This window comes from Marmota marmota, unplaced genomic scaffold, assembly GCF_001458135.2.
Source record: "Marmota marmota marmota unplaced genomic scaffold, marMar, whole genome shotgun sequence".
Classification (NCBI taxonomy): Eukaryota; Metazoa; Chordata; class Mammalia; order Rodentia; family Sciuridae; genus Marmota; species Marmota marmota.
The window spans coordinates 77,318,604-77,337,956 of record NW_026000026.1 but is presented as its reverse complement, the minus strand read 5'-3'; the positions used below and the strand labels follow the sequence as shown (position 1 = coordinate 77,337,956).

Here is a 19,353-nt window from a genome sequence, read left to right as displayed (position 1 = left end):
GGACAGAACACATTGTAAAATTATGTTTGGTATGATTTTATGCACACATTTGCATAACAGATTACAAATTACAGATTACAAATGCCTTTTCCTGCCATTTAATAATAGATACAACAAATAAAAATCATGGTTCTGTGAATTCAGCTGTACACCAACAGCGCCCAGCATTTCCTGCAGCTAGGTGTGGCCAAATGATGAAATTTTGGTCAGATTCATATGCAAACCAGATGTTCTTCATTCTACATCTGACCATGGATGCAGATAGAGTGGCTAAAGCTTTTGCCATCAAGCTGGATCAGGAGGTGACCTTGAGACTGGAGCCACCATACCAGCCCTGGACCACTTTTCTTAGGTCTAGGAAAAATCTCACACAACAATAATTTAATTAGAAGTTTCTCCATCTCATACAGCCAAATGTGATTCTAAGTAATAGAATAGGTAAACCCACCCATCTGCAAAGATGCACACTCAACTAATATCAGTTGTAACCTCTGAAGAAGAAAGGCCCAAGAAGTCCAAAGAAAAATCAGTTCTATCTTTCACGATTTTTTTTTTAGAAGAATTCATTCATGTATTTGTACTGAGAAACTGATGTGACTCCATTTTTGAGAAACCAACCTCTACCTCAGAGCAAAGCCTGTCCAAGGAAGGAGGCATGACCCTTGTCCTTGGAAAAACCCATAGAGCACTCCTAGGCACATACCCACCCTGCTGAGTTGTTTATAAATAACAGGAGAGATCTGCTGCACCAGGTGTCCTGACTCAGTCAGGCTAGGTAAGGACCCATAGCAACCACCAATCAGCATGAGACAGGGAAATACCTGGGATGCCAGATTACCCTCCCAGTAGTTTACGGTGGTTGATAACATGTTGAGAAACCATCTAGTTCAGCACTACTCCCCTTGTGGCTTAAACCAATCAGTTCAAATGAATTCCCCTCTTGTACTAACCAATCACCCTTACCCAACTTGTTCCCACCAGTGAATGTGCTAATCATGTTTTAGAGTTGTTTTATGATTTTCCTGCGGTGTATGATGATTTGCTAAGAGATGTATGTGAAGTCCCTGACTTCCCCAAAGAGTGTATAAAACTGCTGCAAACCCTGGGCTCGGGGTGCGCGAGGAGGACGGATCTAGCTCGCAATAAACACCTCTTTGCTTACATCGATCTTGGTCTCTAGTGGTCTTTTGGGGGGTCCAGAATTCAAGCATAACAGTACAACTAAAAACTGATATTTAAAAAACAAAAACAAAACACCCATGTTAACTTCAAGAGCGACAGTGTCAAAGCAGCAGCTGGCTGGACCCAGGGCTTCAGAGGCTCCAGAGCTGCTTCTCATGACACTCAGCTGCAGCCACATAAGGGCTAGGCCATTTCAGCTGTCACCTCCCCAGAGGACTCTCTCCCAGATTGTGAGCAGGGTACCACCGTCAGACACTTCACCCAAGGTCTGGCCACCAGAAATCATCCAGTAGACTATAAGCATGGTCCCTTCCAGATGGGAAGGGATTCCAGCTGAGGTGTTGGAGGGTCTTTGCAGTCACTGAATCATGAGCCTAACAGTTTGTTCGGTCAAATTATCTTCCGTGTCAGAGAATTGTTTTCTCTTTCACAATTAGTATTTCAAAGGCCAGAAGGACACACACAGATGTGACAGGCCAGTTTTAGGCAGCCCAGCTGGCATTCTCCTGTGTGGGAAGAGCAACACAATGCAATTCATTCCAGTATCGGTAGGTCAGGGCCTTGTAAAAAGCATGACTTCCGTTCTGCTGGTCTTCGGCATCTCCCAAAGAACAGACACAGGAGGCTAACGGGCTGACTATGGGAGGATGTGGAGCACACACAACTGAAATTTCCAAGTCCAAATGCAACTCACACTTGCCCTCTTCAGATCAGCAAGAAGCCTACCCAAGAAAACAGAAACCAGACAGCCACCCCCACATCTTGCCACCTCCAATGCAACACCTTCCCAGTGTCCATACCTTCTTCAGGGTCTGTTCTCTTATCACAAAAGAGCTGCTTCTCATGACACTCAGCTGCAGCCACGTAAGGACTATGCAGTTTTAGCTGTCACCTCCCCAAAGGACCCTTTCCTGGACTGTGAGCAGAGTACCCCTGGCCATCCTCTTATTTATGGCGTTTCCACACACATGGTCAGGCTCACTTCCCAAAGCATGGGCCCTTCCGTGGGTTGCTGCCACATCTCCAGCAGGATCAATATTTCATCTATGCATCATTCTCTCTCTCTCTCTCTCTCTCTCTCTCTCACACACACACACACACACACACACACACACACACACAATCTTCTTAGAGGGACAGGGACATGGTGCTGTTAGCAGGGGCTCTGATCTTAGGAGAAATATTAAGGGACGTTTCCCTAGAGAAAGCAATGCTTGAACATAGATCTGAAGATTCAGAGTTCATGTCTGGGTTATTAGAGAAAGACTGGTAAGCTTATGGTCTAAGATTAATCAATTTATTCAACAAATATGTTAACAGATGCTGTTTTTCTTATAATTTCAAAGGTAAAAAGTTCAAACACCTTAAAATACTTTATTTGTACCAAGGATTAAACCCAGGGGCAGTTAACCACTGAGCCACATCCCCAGCCCTTTATATTTTTGAGACAGGGTCTCACTAAGTTACTTGGGGCCTCCCTAAGTTGCTGAGGCTGGCCTCAAAATTCCAAAGTCACTGGGATTACAGATGGTGCCATTGTGCATGGCAGAAGACAACTATTAAAGCCAACTGCTGGATATTACAGGAAAGTCCTCTACCCTTTTTAAGTGATACTCAGAAATTCAATATTTTGTTAAGATAATCAGCACTTTATTTAGCTCACATTTTATAGCCCCTAGTTCATAATATTCCCTATTCTTTTTTCTTATGCTCCAAACAAAGGACAACCTAATTCAAAAACACTTGCATGAAGATGGCCTTCACTCCAAGTTTCTTATTATATACAAACAAAACTTTCCACCTGTCGCATCAACTCCATCTTCGACCAGAGCTCTATTGGTGAGGCTTATAGTAATTTTGTCGAAAAACTGAGATGGCAGAAAACATGGTAAATACAAAGCCAAGGTGGCTGGATGAAAAGAAGAGATTATTAAAACAGATGAGGAGAAAACAGATGCTGGCCAGGCTGTGGAGAGTTTTATCTCTATCCTGATGTGCAAGCAGCAGCCATGAAGGATGCTAAGGAGCCAAGGAAGAACACAGAAGCAGAAAACACTTGATCAACTTGATTTTTTTAAAAAATGGTTCTGGTTGCTGTGCAGAGAAAAGAACAAAGCAGAATCAGAGAGGCCAGGACACTGCAGTCAGAACTGTTAGGGGCATTGCTGGAGGGCCTCAGAGCAGGCTCTTGGTACAGCCGGAGGGCCACTTTAACTCCCATATCAAAAGTCCAGAAACCATACTGACAAATGTGCAAGTCACAGGCATTCAAGACAGAATGTTTAAAAGTCAAACAACCCCACCAAACCTGTCTGTAATCATTCCCCAGCAGTAGGACTTTTGGTAAAAGTAACTAATAAAGTAACTTGTTACTTGATGGAAAATTCTTGTCAAACAGGAAAGTCAACTTCTACCTCAGGATTCCAAAACAAATGTATTGTCACCTTAAAATTTTCATCACGAAAGAGACTGTGAATTTCTCCTGAAATACTAAAACAGCTTTACCTTTGTTTCCTATATTCCTCTCTTCCCTTTTAAAGAAAAGCTATGGAAATTTCCTTTCATAAAGGCAACTCTGAGCTGTTTATAGCATTCCTAAGAGTCAAACCACAGACCAAATTCAGTCCACTAACATGGCTTTGTTCCCCAAACCCCTCCCCAAACACCAGAATGATGTTTTGAAAGCAATACTTTCAAATTAGAAAATTTCACAGAGAAATCTGGAATGTTTTCTTCTCTTGAATAATCAGGAGACCTGGCAACACCAGGGCTTTCTTTCAAAGCCCACCATCAGCCTTAGCCAAGGGCAAGCTCACCCTCCCAGATGGGTATCCCTTCCAGCTCACCAAGAGTGACCACCCACAGGATCTAGTTCTTAGAATTCTGGGATCACACAGCTTTTGTGTTGTATCAGCAAGGTACTGTGTTTACTCTCCTGCCCTCTGCTGGCCAAATCCATGCACTGCAGAAAAGTACCAAGTAGTTCTGGCCTGTTGATCAAATAGGTCAAAGCAAAGTTCTCAGAAACAAAATTCTCTTTATTCTCATATTCCTGATCTTCCCCCAGAACCAGATAATATACATTCAAGAAACAAATGGAATTTGATTTTAACATTTAAACAGTGAACAGGAATGCCAAATATTCGTTTCATTCATTATATTATACATGGGTTTATTTGTAAACAAAATACAAAATTGCTCGACTTACCTAAAGCTCTAATCTTCCCCAAAAATATTCAGTGCATTAAATAATTCCCTACCATATTAATATGATTAAAGCATATTAGTTTGATCCTTAAGTTTCCATGAGCTGCATTATAGTCAACCATCCCAAATATTGTGATGTTAAACTCCTGTCACAACATAGTGCTCACTATAGCCACTGCAGGAGCCAAAACAAAACAGGAGATTTGGGGCTGGGGTTGTGACCCAGTGGTAGAGTGCCTGCCTAGCATGTGCGATCCTCAGCACTACATAAAAAATAAAAAAGACAAAGGTATTGTGTCCATCTACAACTCATTTTTTAAAAAGAAGCTCTTTGCCATCAAGTTACTACAAAATACGCCCTCCCAGCATGGAGAAATCACAAATTCACAAGGCATTCCTAGCCCACTCCAACTTAATACACTTTGACAGCTGTATTTGGAGAGACATATATTCAATTAGAGAGACTTCTGCTCCATTTTGTCCCACCATTCTTCTCTCAAGTAGATAAAATATGACACAAAAGTCAAGCAATGCTTTGATCACATCCTGCAATTTAATCACCACATTCCCAAGTAGCAAGAGCAGCCAAAGAGTGCAAAATGCCAAATTCCCTGAAGCTAAACTGAAACTCTATTGACAATTGCCAAGTACACTTAATCAAAGACTCCTGTGGAAGTAAGGTAAAACCCACATGTAAGACCAGTCCCAATCAATAAAAAGTGAGAATTCTTACAGAAATCTTACTTCCTAATTTCAAATCAACTTGGAATCCTAGTTGAGTTCTGTCCCATTAAGCAATTAATTAATGTAGAAATGTAAATGCTTTGGGTTTAATTACATGCATTTGCTTACAATGAATGTACTTTAATTTTTTAAACTCCCATTTTTCTGGAACTCCCTTAGACCCTTTCAGGGGCCCACAAGATCATAACCATTTCCTAATACTAAAATATTACTTGGCTTTTCGCTTCCACTCTCAGAGTGTATGGTGGAGTTTTCTAGAGGTTATATGACTGTGACCTGCAACAGATGGAGTGCCCCAGGAGAATCCAGCCCCATCCTATTAAGCCAGACTTTAAAGAGGTTTACAAAAACATAAAATTCTTCAATGTTTTAGAAAGTATACTTATTTATTATGAAAATATTACTTATATTTGGCCATAGTGGCACATGCCTATAATCCCAGTGGTTCAGGAGGCTGAGGCAGGAACATTGCATGTTCAAAGCCAGCCTCAGCAACTTAGTGAGGCCCTGAGCAACTTACCAAGACTCTGTCTCAAAGTAAAAACAGGGTGGGGATGTGGCTTAGTGGTAAAGTGACTTTGGGCTCAGTCCCTAGTACCAAAAAGAAAAAAATATATATTATTTATTTATTTTTATATGTACACACACACACACACCCCTATATTGGGTTGACTTATTTTTAAATGAATTAATACTCTCAGTATTCTAATAATACTGATATAATTTATGTGAACAAAAGTTATTGAAGACGTCAAAGAACTTAAGAGTGTAAAGTAAAGGGGTCCTCAGATCAAACATTTTGAGAGCACTTTTTTGGGGGGTGGGGGGTAACTAGGGATTGAACTCAGGGGCACTCAACCACTAGCCACATCCCCAGACCTATTTTTTTGTATTTATTTAGAGACAGGGTCTCACCGAGTTGCTTAGCACCTCACTTTTGGTGAGGCTTTGAACTCACGATCCTCCTGCCTCAGCCTTCTGAGCAACTGGGATTACAAGCATGAGCCACCACACCCGGCTGAGAAGCCCTACTTTAAAGTTTCCTTGTTGCTTATTAGGTTGAGCAAACTCTCTAAAGATTGGTTTCACTTGGAAGCATTCTTTCTGCATTAATAATGCCAAAAGTAAGTGAGGGGTTCAAAATTCAGCTCAGAGCAATTGCTCCCAGCAGGCCTCAAAATCCCGTCTGCACTTCTAAAGCTACAGTCTTCACTTCTTCGGGCAGGCATTCCTTTCTCTTCCCATCTACTTGCTCAAAGACCATGCTTTGGTTATGACTTTGATAATCATCATTTTTCAAAATTGGGTGAGCATTTACCAAGCATTGTCTCACTAATGAAATAAGAAGTGCTTTACGCATTGCCTAGAATGTGGTGGTGATGGTTGTCCTATAATAATCCCAGTTCCTCATGTAAATGAGGAAACTAAGCCAAGGCAACTGAGGTACTTATCCAAGATCACACAGCTAGTAAGTGGCAGGGCCCGATTCCAACTCAATTCTACATCTAGTCCATGCACCAAACACATCTGCCCTGCTGCACCCCTGAGCCTCTCCCACTTTCCCAGGCAGATGATCATCTGAGGTTCTTATTAAATGCAGGTTCTGATTCAGGCGTGGAGCTATAGATTCTGCATTTCTGGTAAGCCCTCAAGCAGTGCTAATGGTCCTCAAACCACAATTTAGTAGAAGACTGTTCACCTCCCCTCTCACAGGGATCCATTTTTTAGTGTATGTGTTCATGTTCCTGCCTAAATATTCTTATCCTAATTAAATATTCTTCAGAAGCTCCATTGACATCTTATACCACAACAGTCCCTGAGCTTTGTTCCACCTCTATTTTTACACGTGACTCACCGACACCTCAAACTGCCTACAGTACACCACAGCCTCTTCTCCATAGCCGAACATCCAGTATTTTGAGTTATCACAAGGGGGCACTGCCCACTAATCAACAGTTCAGAGACTTCCACAGAGTCATCTGTCCTTGTAAAACTGGGCTACTATGTGAACTGTGGAATTGTGTGAATAGGAGCTTGAGAAAATAAACAGGATACAAACTGTATGAATTGTGTGAATTCTGACAAGGACCTCGAGCCCAATGGACCATTCCTTTTACTCATGACACCCCATGCCCCACCCCACCCCCCATTTTCTTGCAAATGCAGGAAAAACAAAGGAGTCATGACTTAATTATACATTTGTCTGACACTTGACAGTTTGCAGACATTTTTAACTTTGCTCATGATTCATTATTGCCCTCTTGTTCCCTGTGGAGATTTGTGAGTGAAGGGCACACCTCAGATTTCCCTCACCTTCACTAAGCTAATAGGAAAACCAAAATCCTCAAGTTACCTTATTCAACATTTTTCCACCTCACCTTTGAGAGAGGGGACATCCTGAAATACAATGAAACAGGGTAAATTGTGCTCCCTCCCTCCATCCATAGTTGAAGTCCTAACCCCCAGTATCTCAGAATGTGACAATTTGGGGAGCCTTGAGAGACGTGATCAAGTTAAAATGAGAATACTGGTGGATCCTAAGCCAATGACTGGTATCCTTATAAAAAGGGGGAAATCTGGAGAGAGACATGTACATGGGGAGAACACCATGCAGAAGCTGCAGTAATGCACCTGCATGCCAAGGATGCCAAAGATTTTAGCCACCTCCAGAAGCCAGGAGAGGCCAGAGCAGATTCTCCCTCAGCCCTGAGAAGGAGCCAACCTAATTTGTGGTGCTTTACTACAGTAACTGAAGTAAAATACACATTAGTTACAGGTACAAACTGACATCAAGGCACATTAGACCAACACCATTCCCTTCATGGCCCACAAGATAATGGTTAACATCAGTGGTTCGTCAGTTAATTGAGGAAAGTGAACTAGAACATTTTGAAGAGACTATTTTTTACATCAAGAATCAAAAAAAGCATCTCAGAAAATTATCCACATTGCCTTCACTCTTCATGGTCTAATTAAATTACTATTTTTGACAGTGATGGTTATGCTATAAACAGTTGAAGAAGCAAATGTGAAATTTTAAAAACAATCTTGAAAAAACAAATGTTTGTACCGAATAGATTTAAAAGTTTATTCAAGCCAAGCTCAGTGCACATCTCTAATCCTAGCGACTCCAGGAACTGAAGCAGGAGGATCACAAGTTCAAAATCAGCCTCAACAAATTAGCAAGGTCCTAAGCAACTAAGTGAGCCCCGTCTCAAAAAATAAAAAGGGCTGGGGATGTGGCTCAGTGGTTAACAGCTCCTCTGGATTAAACAGATCCCCAGTACCCACCCCGTACCACCAAAGAATGCTTATTCAAATACCCCCATGGTCTCTTTAATGGAAAGGGAGGGATGAACTTAACTAGAGACACAGGGCTGATTGTAAAAGCAAATTTACAGTGGAAATTTGCTACTCAACATTATATACCTATATATAATTTATTTACAAATATGCATGAAGAGATATATGGCAGAGTATCCAAATTACTAGGTTATTTTTACAGAAAGTAGGACTTCTGTTGAGAGGTCACTAGTTGAGATATCTGGGTTCTAGTCAACAATTCAAGTGAAATAAATACTCTAACAAGAAAGAGCCACCACATTTTGGTTACACATTTCTGCCATTCCCCAGTGGCTGATCTCACACCTCATTTTGGTAACTTGATCCCTAATGTTACAGTTTTCAGAAAGAAGGCTTTGTTTGGAGACAGGCCTTGTAGTTCAAATGCCAAAGCCAGACTGCCTGGTACAAAATTCCAGGCCCATCACTTACTCTCTCTGATTTGGAATCAATTACTTCTCTTCATATGGAAGATGGATACAATGAAAACACCTACATCTTAGGGTTTGTGTGAAAGATGGATTTAAGATCCCTAGTACTTAGTAACCCCCTTCATAAGTGTTGACTGTTATAATTTCTAGTTGAACCATAGACATTGTCTCATAATAATTTTCATAATGGCAACTGAATAGTAATTTTTTAAAATATTTGTTTTCAACTTTCTGGAGTTGTAATTAACAAATGGTATATATTCAAAGTGTATAGATTTAGTCACATCACAATGTATACATTTTGAAACATGATTTATACAACTGTACAGTCTGTTAAAAATAATTTTAAGCCAGGAGCAGTGATGCAGGCCTGTAATCCCAGAGGTTTGTGAGGCTGAGGCAGGAGGATCCAAGCCAGCTTCAGCTAAGTGAGGCATTAAGCAACTCAGTGAGACCCTGTCTCTAAATAAAATACAAAATAGGACTGGGGATGTGACTAGTGGTTGAGTGCGCCTGAGTTCAATCTCCAGCACCCAAAATAATAATAATTTTTAAATTGTACAATATCATATTTATGAAATGATTACCACTGTCAACCTAATATGCTCATTGCCTCACAATATCACTTTTTAGTATTCCTACCACAAAGATTAAAAAAAAAAAAAAGTAGTAATTTCCAGAGACTGCTGAAGATCTGCTGACAGTGGCTAGCTCAACAGCAGAGACTGACATTATTCCTTTGCTTAAGATTGGGTAGAAAAAGATCTTAAAACAGATGTGAAAAATTCAGTATGAATCAGTTATCCATGTAATACCCACCTAACACAGAAAACGCTTAAGCCAAATCAATGTTGGCCTTTTCAACGATCATCTTATGCCAAATCCAGGGGAGACTTAGATTCATCATTCTCATTTTCTACCCCAAAGACTGGAGTAAAACTCTTTTAAAAAATAAATATTAGAACTTATAAATCTTGTTGAAAGTTTCCTTTTAATCATAGTTTAGCAAAGAGTAAAGAAAAAAATGTTACTTCACTATTGCCTTCTCTCTCTTTTAGAAATAGAATTATTAAAATTGTCAGTAATCAGCTGGGCATGGTGGCACATACCTATAATCCCAGAAGCTCAAGTTCAAATCCAGCCTCAGTAACCTAGAAAGACCCTGTTTCAAAATAAAAAATAAAAATAAAAAGGCTGGGGATGTGACTCAGTGGTTAAGTAGCCCTAGGTTCGATCCCCAGTAACAACAACAACAAAAATGTTCGTGACCATTAAAGAAAGAAAAGCTATAGCAAGTTTTAAAGCCAATTCAGTGATATACAATTCCATTGGATGTCCATGGGCAAGGATGGCCCTTTTGAAAAAAAATTGCTGGTTCTGAGTAAAGAACACACTCCAGGTTGATGAGAATGACTTGGCTTAGATCAGTGACAGGAGATCCTAAAGGATACCCCTTTCTCCCTGTTCTACACGATCCCTCACAAACATGAAAAAGAATACTTAGCCATTTTAAAAATATAGATCAATATTGATACCACAGAAAGTTACTTATGACATAATATGAAGAGAAAAAGCAAATTTGCAATGATAAGTAGGATTCTTTCAAAATTATGTATGGATATAAAATGTATTTGAAAATATGCAAATAGAGATATCTGGGTTCAATCCCAAGTAACAGAAACCTTTCCTATGCAGCCTTCCCTGACAAATCCAGGAATTCTCCTGGCCTCTAAGTTTTTAAAATATTTACTTAGAGTCTATCTGTGATTTATATCCCCTATTAAAGTTTCAAAGAATTATCTGAAGGGCCACAACAGTAAGTGGGTGTTGAAGGGGGCTTCAGAAAATAGTACCATGATTCCACCAACACTTGCTTAATTCATATAGCTCCCTTTTTTCTGTATATTTTCTATATATTTTATCTGAAAAAAAAGTTTGCCATGGCCAAAGTAAGTTTGAACACCATTAGCCCACAATATGAACTTGGCCATTGTGCTACAATATTTCCAATGGTATGGTCTCATGCAAGATTACAGGCAGTAATTTCACTGAAGCACACCCTGTCTCCTCGGAGTGACTTCAAAGAATTGGCAGGACCTTCGTTCCACTTCCTTATTTTTTTCCACAACCTCAGAATGGCTTTTTTGTTGAATGACTACTCCCATTGACTACTCAGATGACACCAGAAATAATGCTTTACTATTACCTAACATCACAAAAAGCACATCCTTTCCAGAAGCATTTCAAGAGATTTCAACATTCATCAAATGACTTTTGCTACCAGTTGCCGAATACAGTACTATGCATGAAAGTAAAGTAGCTACTTAGGCTTAGGCTAGACTTGAACTTTAAAGGTGGAAGAACAGAGAGAGATATACCGTCCAATTAAAAGTATAAAAAATTTAAAATTCACTCCTTCAGTCATCTTGCTCATATTTGAAGAATTTGACAGGCACATATGGCTAATGAGTACCATATTGGATAGTGGCAATATAGAATATTTACATCACAAAAAAATCTCAAATAACAGTGACATAGAGGCCAGTGAGTATGTTTCATAATGTATGTTCTAAAAAAAGTTGTTTGACAAGACGCTGTGATCCCAGCTAAATTAATCTGAAAATTCAGGATCCTAAATCCTGTGCCTTACATATTAAAACATTAATGCTGTGAATCTCTACAGAGATTCTAGTATCCGACAGATCCAAATTTGTTATTAGAGACAGGGTCTCCCCGAGTTACCCAGGCTGGCTTGGAACTCACAATCCTTCTGCCTCAACCCTTCAAGTAGGTGGGATTACAGTTGTGTACTATCATGCCCAGCTGGATACATCCAGTTTGCATTCCAGCTGTTGGTTAATAGCAGTGTGATCTTGAGTTACTTTACTTTGAACCAGTTTTTTTTCATTTAATGGAAATAGAACTCTTTAGCAATGTCATTAAGAATGAAATGAGATAATGCATGAAAAATTTAAGTGCTTCGAAAATAGAAGTCTCAACAAAATCTCTGCTAATTTTTCTTTCTCAAAATTCAGAGAAATCCTACTTAATTTTGTTTAGTCCAGTATCTCCCAAATTCATTAACAATTTTGTTAGAATATGTGAAAGAATAAGATCTCCCCCAAAGAGGTCTACACCCTAAACACAGGAACCTGTATTTGTTATGTTACTTGACCAAAATCTTAAAGATTTTGAGATGGGGAAATTATCCTGAGTTACCCAAGCAAGCGCAGTAAAAATCACAGGGATTGTTTATAAAGACGGAGGCAGGTGGGGTGGTTAGAGAAGGGAGAGGCGATGATAGAAGCAGAAACCAAAGGCAGAGAGATTTGAAGATGCTGTGCAGCTGGCTTTAGATGGAAAAAGAGGATATCAGCCAAGAAATATGACAGCCCCGAAAAACTAAGAGAGGTGGACAGATTCTCCCCAGAGCCTCCAGAAGGAGCACACCTCTGCTGATACACTGATTTTAGGACTTCTGACCTTTAGACCTATAAGATTGGTGTATTGATTTATGCTACTAAATTCGTAGTAAGCTATAGACAGCTGCAATAGGAAACCAACACAGAATGCCTGAAAATATCCCAAGAGATACTTATGTTTCACCGAGGCTGGCCTGATAGGAAGAACTGAAACCAGAATCACAATACAGGATCTATCTCAGTTTAGCAACAAATCAGTTTTGTGATGAAGAGCAAGTCACAACCTCTGGGACACCTCAGTTTCTTTTAACCACAATATCATCACCACTTCGACTTAATTTTTTAAAAACTTATGAAGGTAAAAATTAGATACTTTGACTTCTCAATTACAAGGGGATAGTTATGCATAAAGTAGAAAAGTTTTAGAAGAAAATTAGAACTTTCTGTAATTTTAACAAGAAAATGTATGAGAAAGGAAAAGTATTTTTTAAAAAGCTTTTTTAATGCATTTATCAGAAATTGACAAACATTTTGCACCCAGGTTGAAACATTTAGAATCGGATTCTGTAGCTTCCCTTCTCCATCAAAACAGTTTTTTTTTGTTGTTGTTGTTGTTGGTTTGTTTATAAGATTTGAGTGCAATTTATTATTGTTCGTGTTAAAAATGTTACCAGGCTGGGGATATGGCTTAGTGATAAGGACTCACTCCTGTGTGGCAAGCACTCCAAGGTCAACTCCCAGAACCATCACCCCCCCACACCAAAAGTTACCACACCAGGCTTATTTTGCTCACCGTGCAATATGCCAATCACTGAAAAGACAAGTTTTGCAAATTAGAAAGCATATTCAGGAAGCAGCTTGTGAGGAGACAGGAGAGCAATCTGCCTCCCCAGGATTGGGTTTGGGGATATCTATTTGCTGAAGCATGGAAAAGTGAATGAATCACATTCCTCTGTCCTTACCATGATAATGCACACATCAGGGGTGTTATCTACAGTTAACCAAAAGTGAGTAACCTAAAAGCAGGTTAAGCAGGTTAAGTCTAGAAAAGCAAGTAAGAGCAGATGAAGTCTAAAGGATTTATTTCAGTTTCCCCTGGTTTCAATAATAAATTTTTTTCTCTCCCAACGTGAACAAAAAGGGCAAAATCTAGACGGCAAGAGATGCCTTGCTCATTTTTTAAAAAGTGAAGTCTGGGATTCAAGGAAAGCAACATTCTTTGCTTTTTTTATGTGCCACCAAGAAATCAAATTCATGTTGGATCTCTGAACACTGCCTTCCTTGCCCAACTCATCTGGTCCTGGGATGTTGGACACCTGCGTGAAGATGTTTTACCCCCTGCCGAGTTTGGTAGTCATGGAAACAGATCTAGTCATGCTAAGGAGACCACCACAAGCATGTTGCTGATCGGGGTGGGAACAGGAAGAGAGTAATATCCACCAAATGTTGAATTGTACACTTTAATGGATGAATTGTATGACATGAATGAAACTTTTTTTTTTAAATGAAAAAATTCTTGTACAAGGTGGTTGGTTGTGGCAACTAGATTTTTTCCCCTAATTAATGGAACATGTCTTTCAGTAGAAAACCACAGCAAATAATACTCTAAAAAATAAGACATCTATAGCCAGGGATGGGCTGGTTATATCTAAGCAGGACTATCCTGGGCCTGTTAAGGTATTTAAATGCTTTACTTGCTAAAAAAGACATGCTGGTACAATATAGTACCCCATATATTCTTCACTGTGGATAAATCAACCTCTGACACCTCTCTCTAGGGGATTTTTGGTTGACTGGAGCCCCTCATTACATTATAACAAAAATCGTGGCTGCAATTACAATTTGCATCATAATAATATAAAAGCAAACTCTTGGGAAGGAAAAAAGGAGTAAATATATGCCTCAGAATATCAGCCACAGTCATGTTTGGATAGGACTAAGTTCTATATAAGCTGGCACAATGCAGATACACCCTCATGTTTTTACCCTCCTTTTGCTTTCCCAAGGAGCCATCACATTTATGTCCAAATTTTATCCTCCCCAGAGTCAAAATGGGCAGTTATTAACAAAGAACCCTGCCAGAGAATAGGATAGGGTGAAAGAAAAACCAAGTCCGTCCACCTGGCATCCAAGACTCCAGCTTGTGTCAAGCCATCTTCCAAAGGACAAATAACTGTCTCCAAACTGGAAAATGAGGTTTTGACTCTAATCCAAAATGACCTTTTTTGATTTAATAGTCTCATTTTTCAAAGATAGGGTTGAGGTCTTCTAACTTTTAGTCCCTGGCTCTCCCCAACAACAAAAGCAAGATGAGGTCTCAGACCCAGTCATACCCACTCACTTACCTCAGAGATGAACTGTTGCTCTGCTCACACCTCTAGCCTGGACCGACACTCTGGAATACCAGACATTAGATAATGGGAATGTCACTAAGGAAGGTCCCGCAGCAAAAGATACTCCACAAAAGCAACTGTGGTCCAAAAAGAGAAGCACAATCAGGAGATGACAGAACAGGAGACTCAACAAAGTACAATAGTCAGCAAAGGAAAAAACAGTAACCATACTCACGGTTTTTCATTAATATTGTGGGTGGTAGTGAAAAAACTGCGTGCCAAATTGTGAGTACCCACAGAGACAGAACTGAGCATGCTTTAAAAGCTCTCCAGCAGGCTAACAAACTGCAGCTGGTCCGTGAAGCCCAGCCTGATTCAATGTGTTCCACGAGGAGTTCAAAGCCTGAACACCTGTGGGTTGTTGGAGAGGTTCACCCTCAGAGATGGAAGAACACTGTGCAGCACTGAACAACCTCTCTGAGAAGCAGCAGCTGTTTTCTGGTGTGCTAAACAGAGTTGCTGAATACATAGCAATGATAAGCTCCACAAAGGTACTGGCAGAAGTGAGTGAGAAAGTGCATGGCTAAGTTCTCTGCTCCAATATCACTTCTTCCAAGAAGACTTTCCAGGCTCTCCCCCAACCTCCCAACCCCAACCCCTCCAACCCCTGGTGTGGGTCAGATGCTCTCCTCCAGGCATCCATAGCAGCCAGGACTCTTCAATGACAATTTTCATTGTCCCTGAGATTTGTCTCTGCCCCCTAGATTGTAGCTCCTTAAAAAAGAGGACTCTTCTTCCACTCTGGGTTCTCAGGGTTAGCATCACACCTAGCACAAGAATGGCCCGATACATATTCACTGAAAGAAAAGCGTGAGCTTTTCTCGCCCATGACAGAAGGCTCAATTTTTATTGGTTGAACTCTGCTAATTTGAGGATCATGTTACTTAAAGAACAATATCCCACAATTTCTTTGTTTGGGCAGGATAGCAAACAGCTTATAAACAGCTCTGAAACCCAACTCTGGACTCTTGGGGTTCCCACTCAACTCAGTCATCTACTAGCTGTGTAGTACTGACCCACAGGCAAGCTATTATATATCTCATTGTCATCATCTGTGCAAATAGAGAATACAATCATACCCTCTTCGGGAGCTGTCATGAGGAGCTAAATGCCTGAAACACATGGCACAGAGACTGATTCTTAGGATGCACTCAAAAAAGATTGTCATGATTGTTAGCCCTTCTCTGGAACTAAGCTATAGGGCAAACTTTGCCCAGTGTTGGTAACACCACGTTCACATTTAGCTCTGCTTTTACCAGAAACCAGTTATAAGACTGACCACAAATTGCTCTATCTAGGTTCTTTTGAGATTAAGCTGACTGATGTCCCTTGCTACTTAAATATAAATTCTTTCAGTATAAAGTAGAATTTTAAAAAAAATGTCTATGGCCCAAATTTTTAGTTGTTTTATTACTGCTTCACAATTTCCACGGGTTGTCTCTTGGCAACATCATGGCAGGTAGTATCCCCTATTAGGAAAAGCAGCATGAGACCCAGCTTAGGCTTCGGGGGTAGGGAGCTGCAGAGTTGCTAGGATCATATAGCACGAGTGTGGAAGCAGACCAGGCTTTCATGCAGTTTTTTGAAAAAAGCTTTATTGAGGTATAGTTTACATATCACAAATTAATATATTTGGGTATACAATTTAAGGTTTCAGTAAATTTAGAGTTATACATTTCCATCATCCCAAAAAAGATCCTTTATGCCTATTTGTAATGACTACCTCTCCACCACACCCCATCCCTCTAAGTCCACAAGAGCCAGAGCTATAGTTCTACCTCCCAGAGAAAAAGGGAAAGGAAACAAATCGAACAAACCCAGCACCACTGAAGCTTCTCCAGTAGGTAGCTTTATTGGTCAGACTTATCACTGAGATCAGGGTTTAGAGGAATTTTAAAATGTCATTCCTTTCCTTTCCTTTCCTTTCCTGAGAAGAACTGGTGAGAGCAAAATTACCAGAATTCAGAGTCTGACGACTAGTCCAGTACCATCTCCATTGGATCACACTAAAAGCACTTCTGATTCAGTCACGCTTAGGGTGGAAGGTGTCTTCATTTCAACTCTGCCCCTTCCTTTGAACCATGTTAGCTCATCTAGTCCTCCCCAGAGTGTCCACTGCCTTGTAACACTTTCCAATTTCAGACTGGTTCCAGAATTATTTAATCTGAAAAATTTTCTTTTCCCAACTTTAAATGTCATTTTCTTTTAAATCTCTTAAAAAGCCTTCAACATAGAAATTATTGATTTTTCTTTTATTTCTCGTCTTGGTTAATCTTTTAGGAATTCTCTCTGAAAAGCAGCTTAATTCATCATGTGGTTGTCTTTATCACCATCACTTTTTGAAAAGCCTCATTAGTAAGCAAACCTCTAATTCCAAGCTCCGCGATTACCTCTAAAAAACCCACAATAGACTAAACTTGAGTCAACCATAATTAGATTTAATAGGACTTTTTCCCATTTTTTTTTCACTACCCAGCTGTGCTTGATATCAGCAAGCTGTTGACAGGACCAAAGGGGTGTTGAGGGTAGGGTAACAAGGAAGCAGATCTCTGCAAAGAGGGAAGGAGCAGCAGCATTGGTTCTGTTTAAAACTGGCTCTCCAAGTGTGTCTCCCAACCAGAAGCAAGGAAGCATTTGAAATTGTTAGAAATGTCAATTTGGGGGTCCGAGTACAGACCTACTGGATCAGGCTATCCAGGGGATTCTGAGGCATGCTTGAATATAAAGGACTTGGTTCAGATGTAGTGTTTACTGAATTGTAGATCTCAAAATTTTAGAAACAAGCTCGTTGAAAATAAGTGCCTTGAATGCGGCTGGGGTTATGGCTCAGTGGTAGAGCGTCTGCCTGGCATGTGTGAGGCACTGGGTTTGATCCTCAGCATCACATAAAAATAAATAAAAATAAAGGTACTGTGTCCATCTACAACTAAAAAACAAAAAACAATTAAAAAATAATAATTGCCTTGACTGGCTTTAGTGATCTTTCCCCGCTTCTCCCCCAACTCCCTGCCCCGAGGAACAAATCCCACTTACGTGTATGTTCTTCTCATTTATCTTTTATAAGCATTATATTTTTATTACTCTACAGGGCTGCTATTTGGTATTAGACTTGCTAATGAGCAGCAACTGTGTGTGCTGCTGCTGCTGCTGCTGCCTGTCATTTGGTGCAGGCACAGGTATAAGGCATGCAGCAGAGAAGAGCTTAGCAACCAGCCTTCTTCCACATTCTGTTCTTGGGAAACAAGCGAGGAGGAGGGTCCAAAGGTGTCATTTGACACTGACGACAGAATTTATTTCCTATGCAGAAGAGCGGAGACAGAAGACAAACCTAAATGAGCTAACTTCCTAAGGAGGAACTGGATGGAGAAGGTGATGTTGGCAGCTGCCTTTGCCAACTCCAACTCCAGCATCATGAATATGTCCTTTGCTTACCTCCATTTTGCTGGAGGGTACCTGCCCTCTGACTCCAAGGACTGGAGGACCATCATCCCAGCTCTCTTGGTGGCTGTCTGCCTGGTGGGCTTCGTAGGGAACGTGTGTGTGATTGGCACCCTCCTTCATAGTGCTTGGAAGGGAAAGCCATCCATGATTCATTCCCTGATTCTGAACCTCAGCCTGGCTGATCTTTCTCTCCTGCTGTTTTCAGCACCTGTTAGAGCTACAGCATACTCCAAAGGTGTTTGGGATCTAGGTTGGTTTGTCTGTAAGTCGTCTGACTGGTTCATCCACATGTGCATGGCAGCCAAGAGCCTGACAATTGTTGCAGTGGCCAAAGTATGCTACATGTATGCAAGTGACCCAGCCAAACAAGTAAGTGTCCACAGCTGCACCATCTGCTCAGTGCTGGTAGCCATCTGGGCTGTGGCTAGCCTGCTACCCCTGCCAGAATGGTTCTTCAGCAATACCAGGCACCACGCAGGTGTGGAAATGTGCCTCATGGATATACCAGCTGTGGCCGAAGAGTTCATGTCAATGTTTGGTAAGCTCTACCCTCTCCTGGTATTTTGCCTTCCATTACTTCTGGCCAGCTTTTATTTCTGGAGAGCTTACAGTCAATGTAAAAACCGAGGAACTAAGACTCAAAATTTTAGAAACCAGATGCGTTCAAAGCAACTCACAGTGATGCTGTTCAGCATTGCTATCACCTCTGCTCTTCTGTGGCTCCCTGAATGGATAGCATGGCTATGGGTATGGCATCTGAAGGCTGGAGGCTCAAGCCCACCACAGGGTTTCATAGCCCTGTCTCAAGTCCTAATGTTTTCCATTTCTTCAGCAAATCCTCTCATTTTTCTAGTGATGTTGGAAGAATTCAGGGAAGGTTTGAAAGGCTTATGGAAATGGATGGTAACCCAAAATCCCCCAAGAGCCTCTGAGACTCAGGAAACACCAGTTGGTAACTTGGAGGTTCTTCCTGACAAGATTCTATCCCCAGAGACCTCAGCATCCATTCCAAAGAAAGAGAAACCTGACTCTCCCAACTCCAGTAAAGAGAAAATGGAGAAGGCAGAGATTCCAGTCCTCCCTGATGTAGAGCAGTTTTGGATTGAGAGGGACACTGTCCCTTCTGTACAAGACAACGATCCTATCCCCTGGGAACATGAAGATCAAGAGACAGAGGGTTGTGATAAATAA

At 40.7% G+C, this 19,353-nt stretch overlaps 1 protein-coding gene across 1 annotated transcript; it reads left to right on the top strand.

The window, feature by feature from the left end:
* Window positions 1-18,081: 18,081 nt before the first annotated feature.
* Window positions 18,082-19,353, top strand: Gpr151 (G protein-coupled receptor 151). The gene has a single exon (XM_015477553.2). The coding sequence runs from the start codon at window positions 18,082-18,084 to the stop codon at window positions 19,351-19,353; it is 1,272 nt and encodes a 423-aa protein (XP_015333039.1).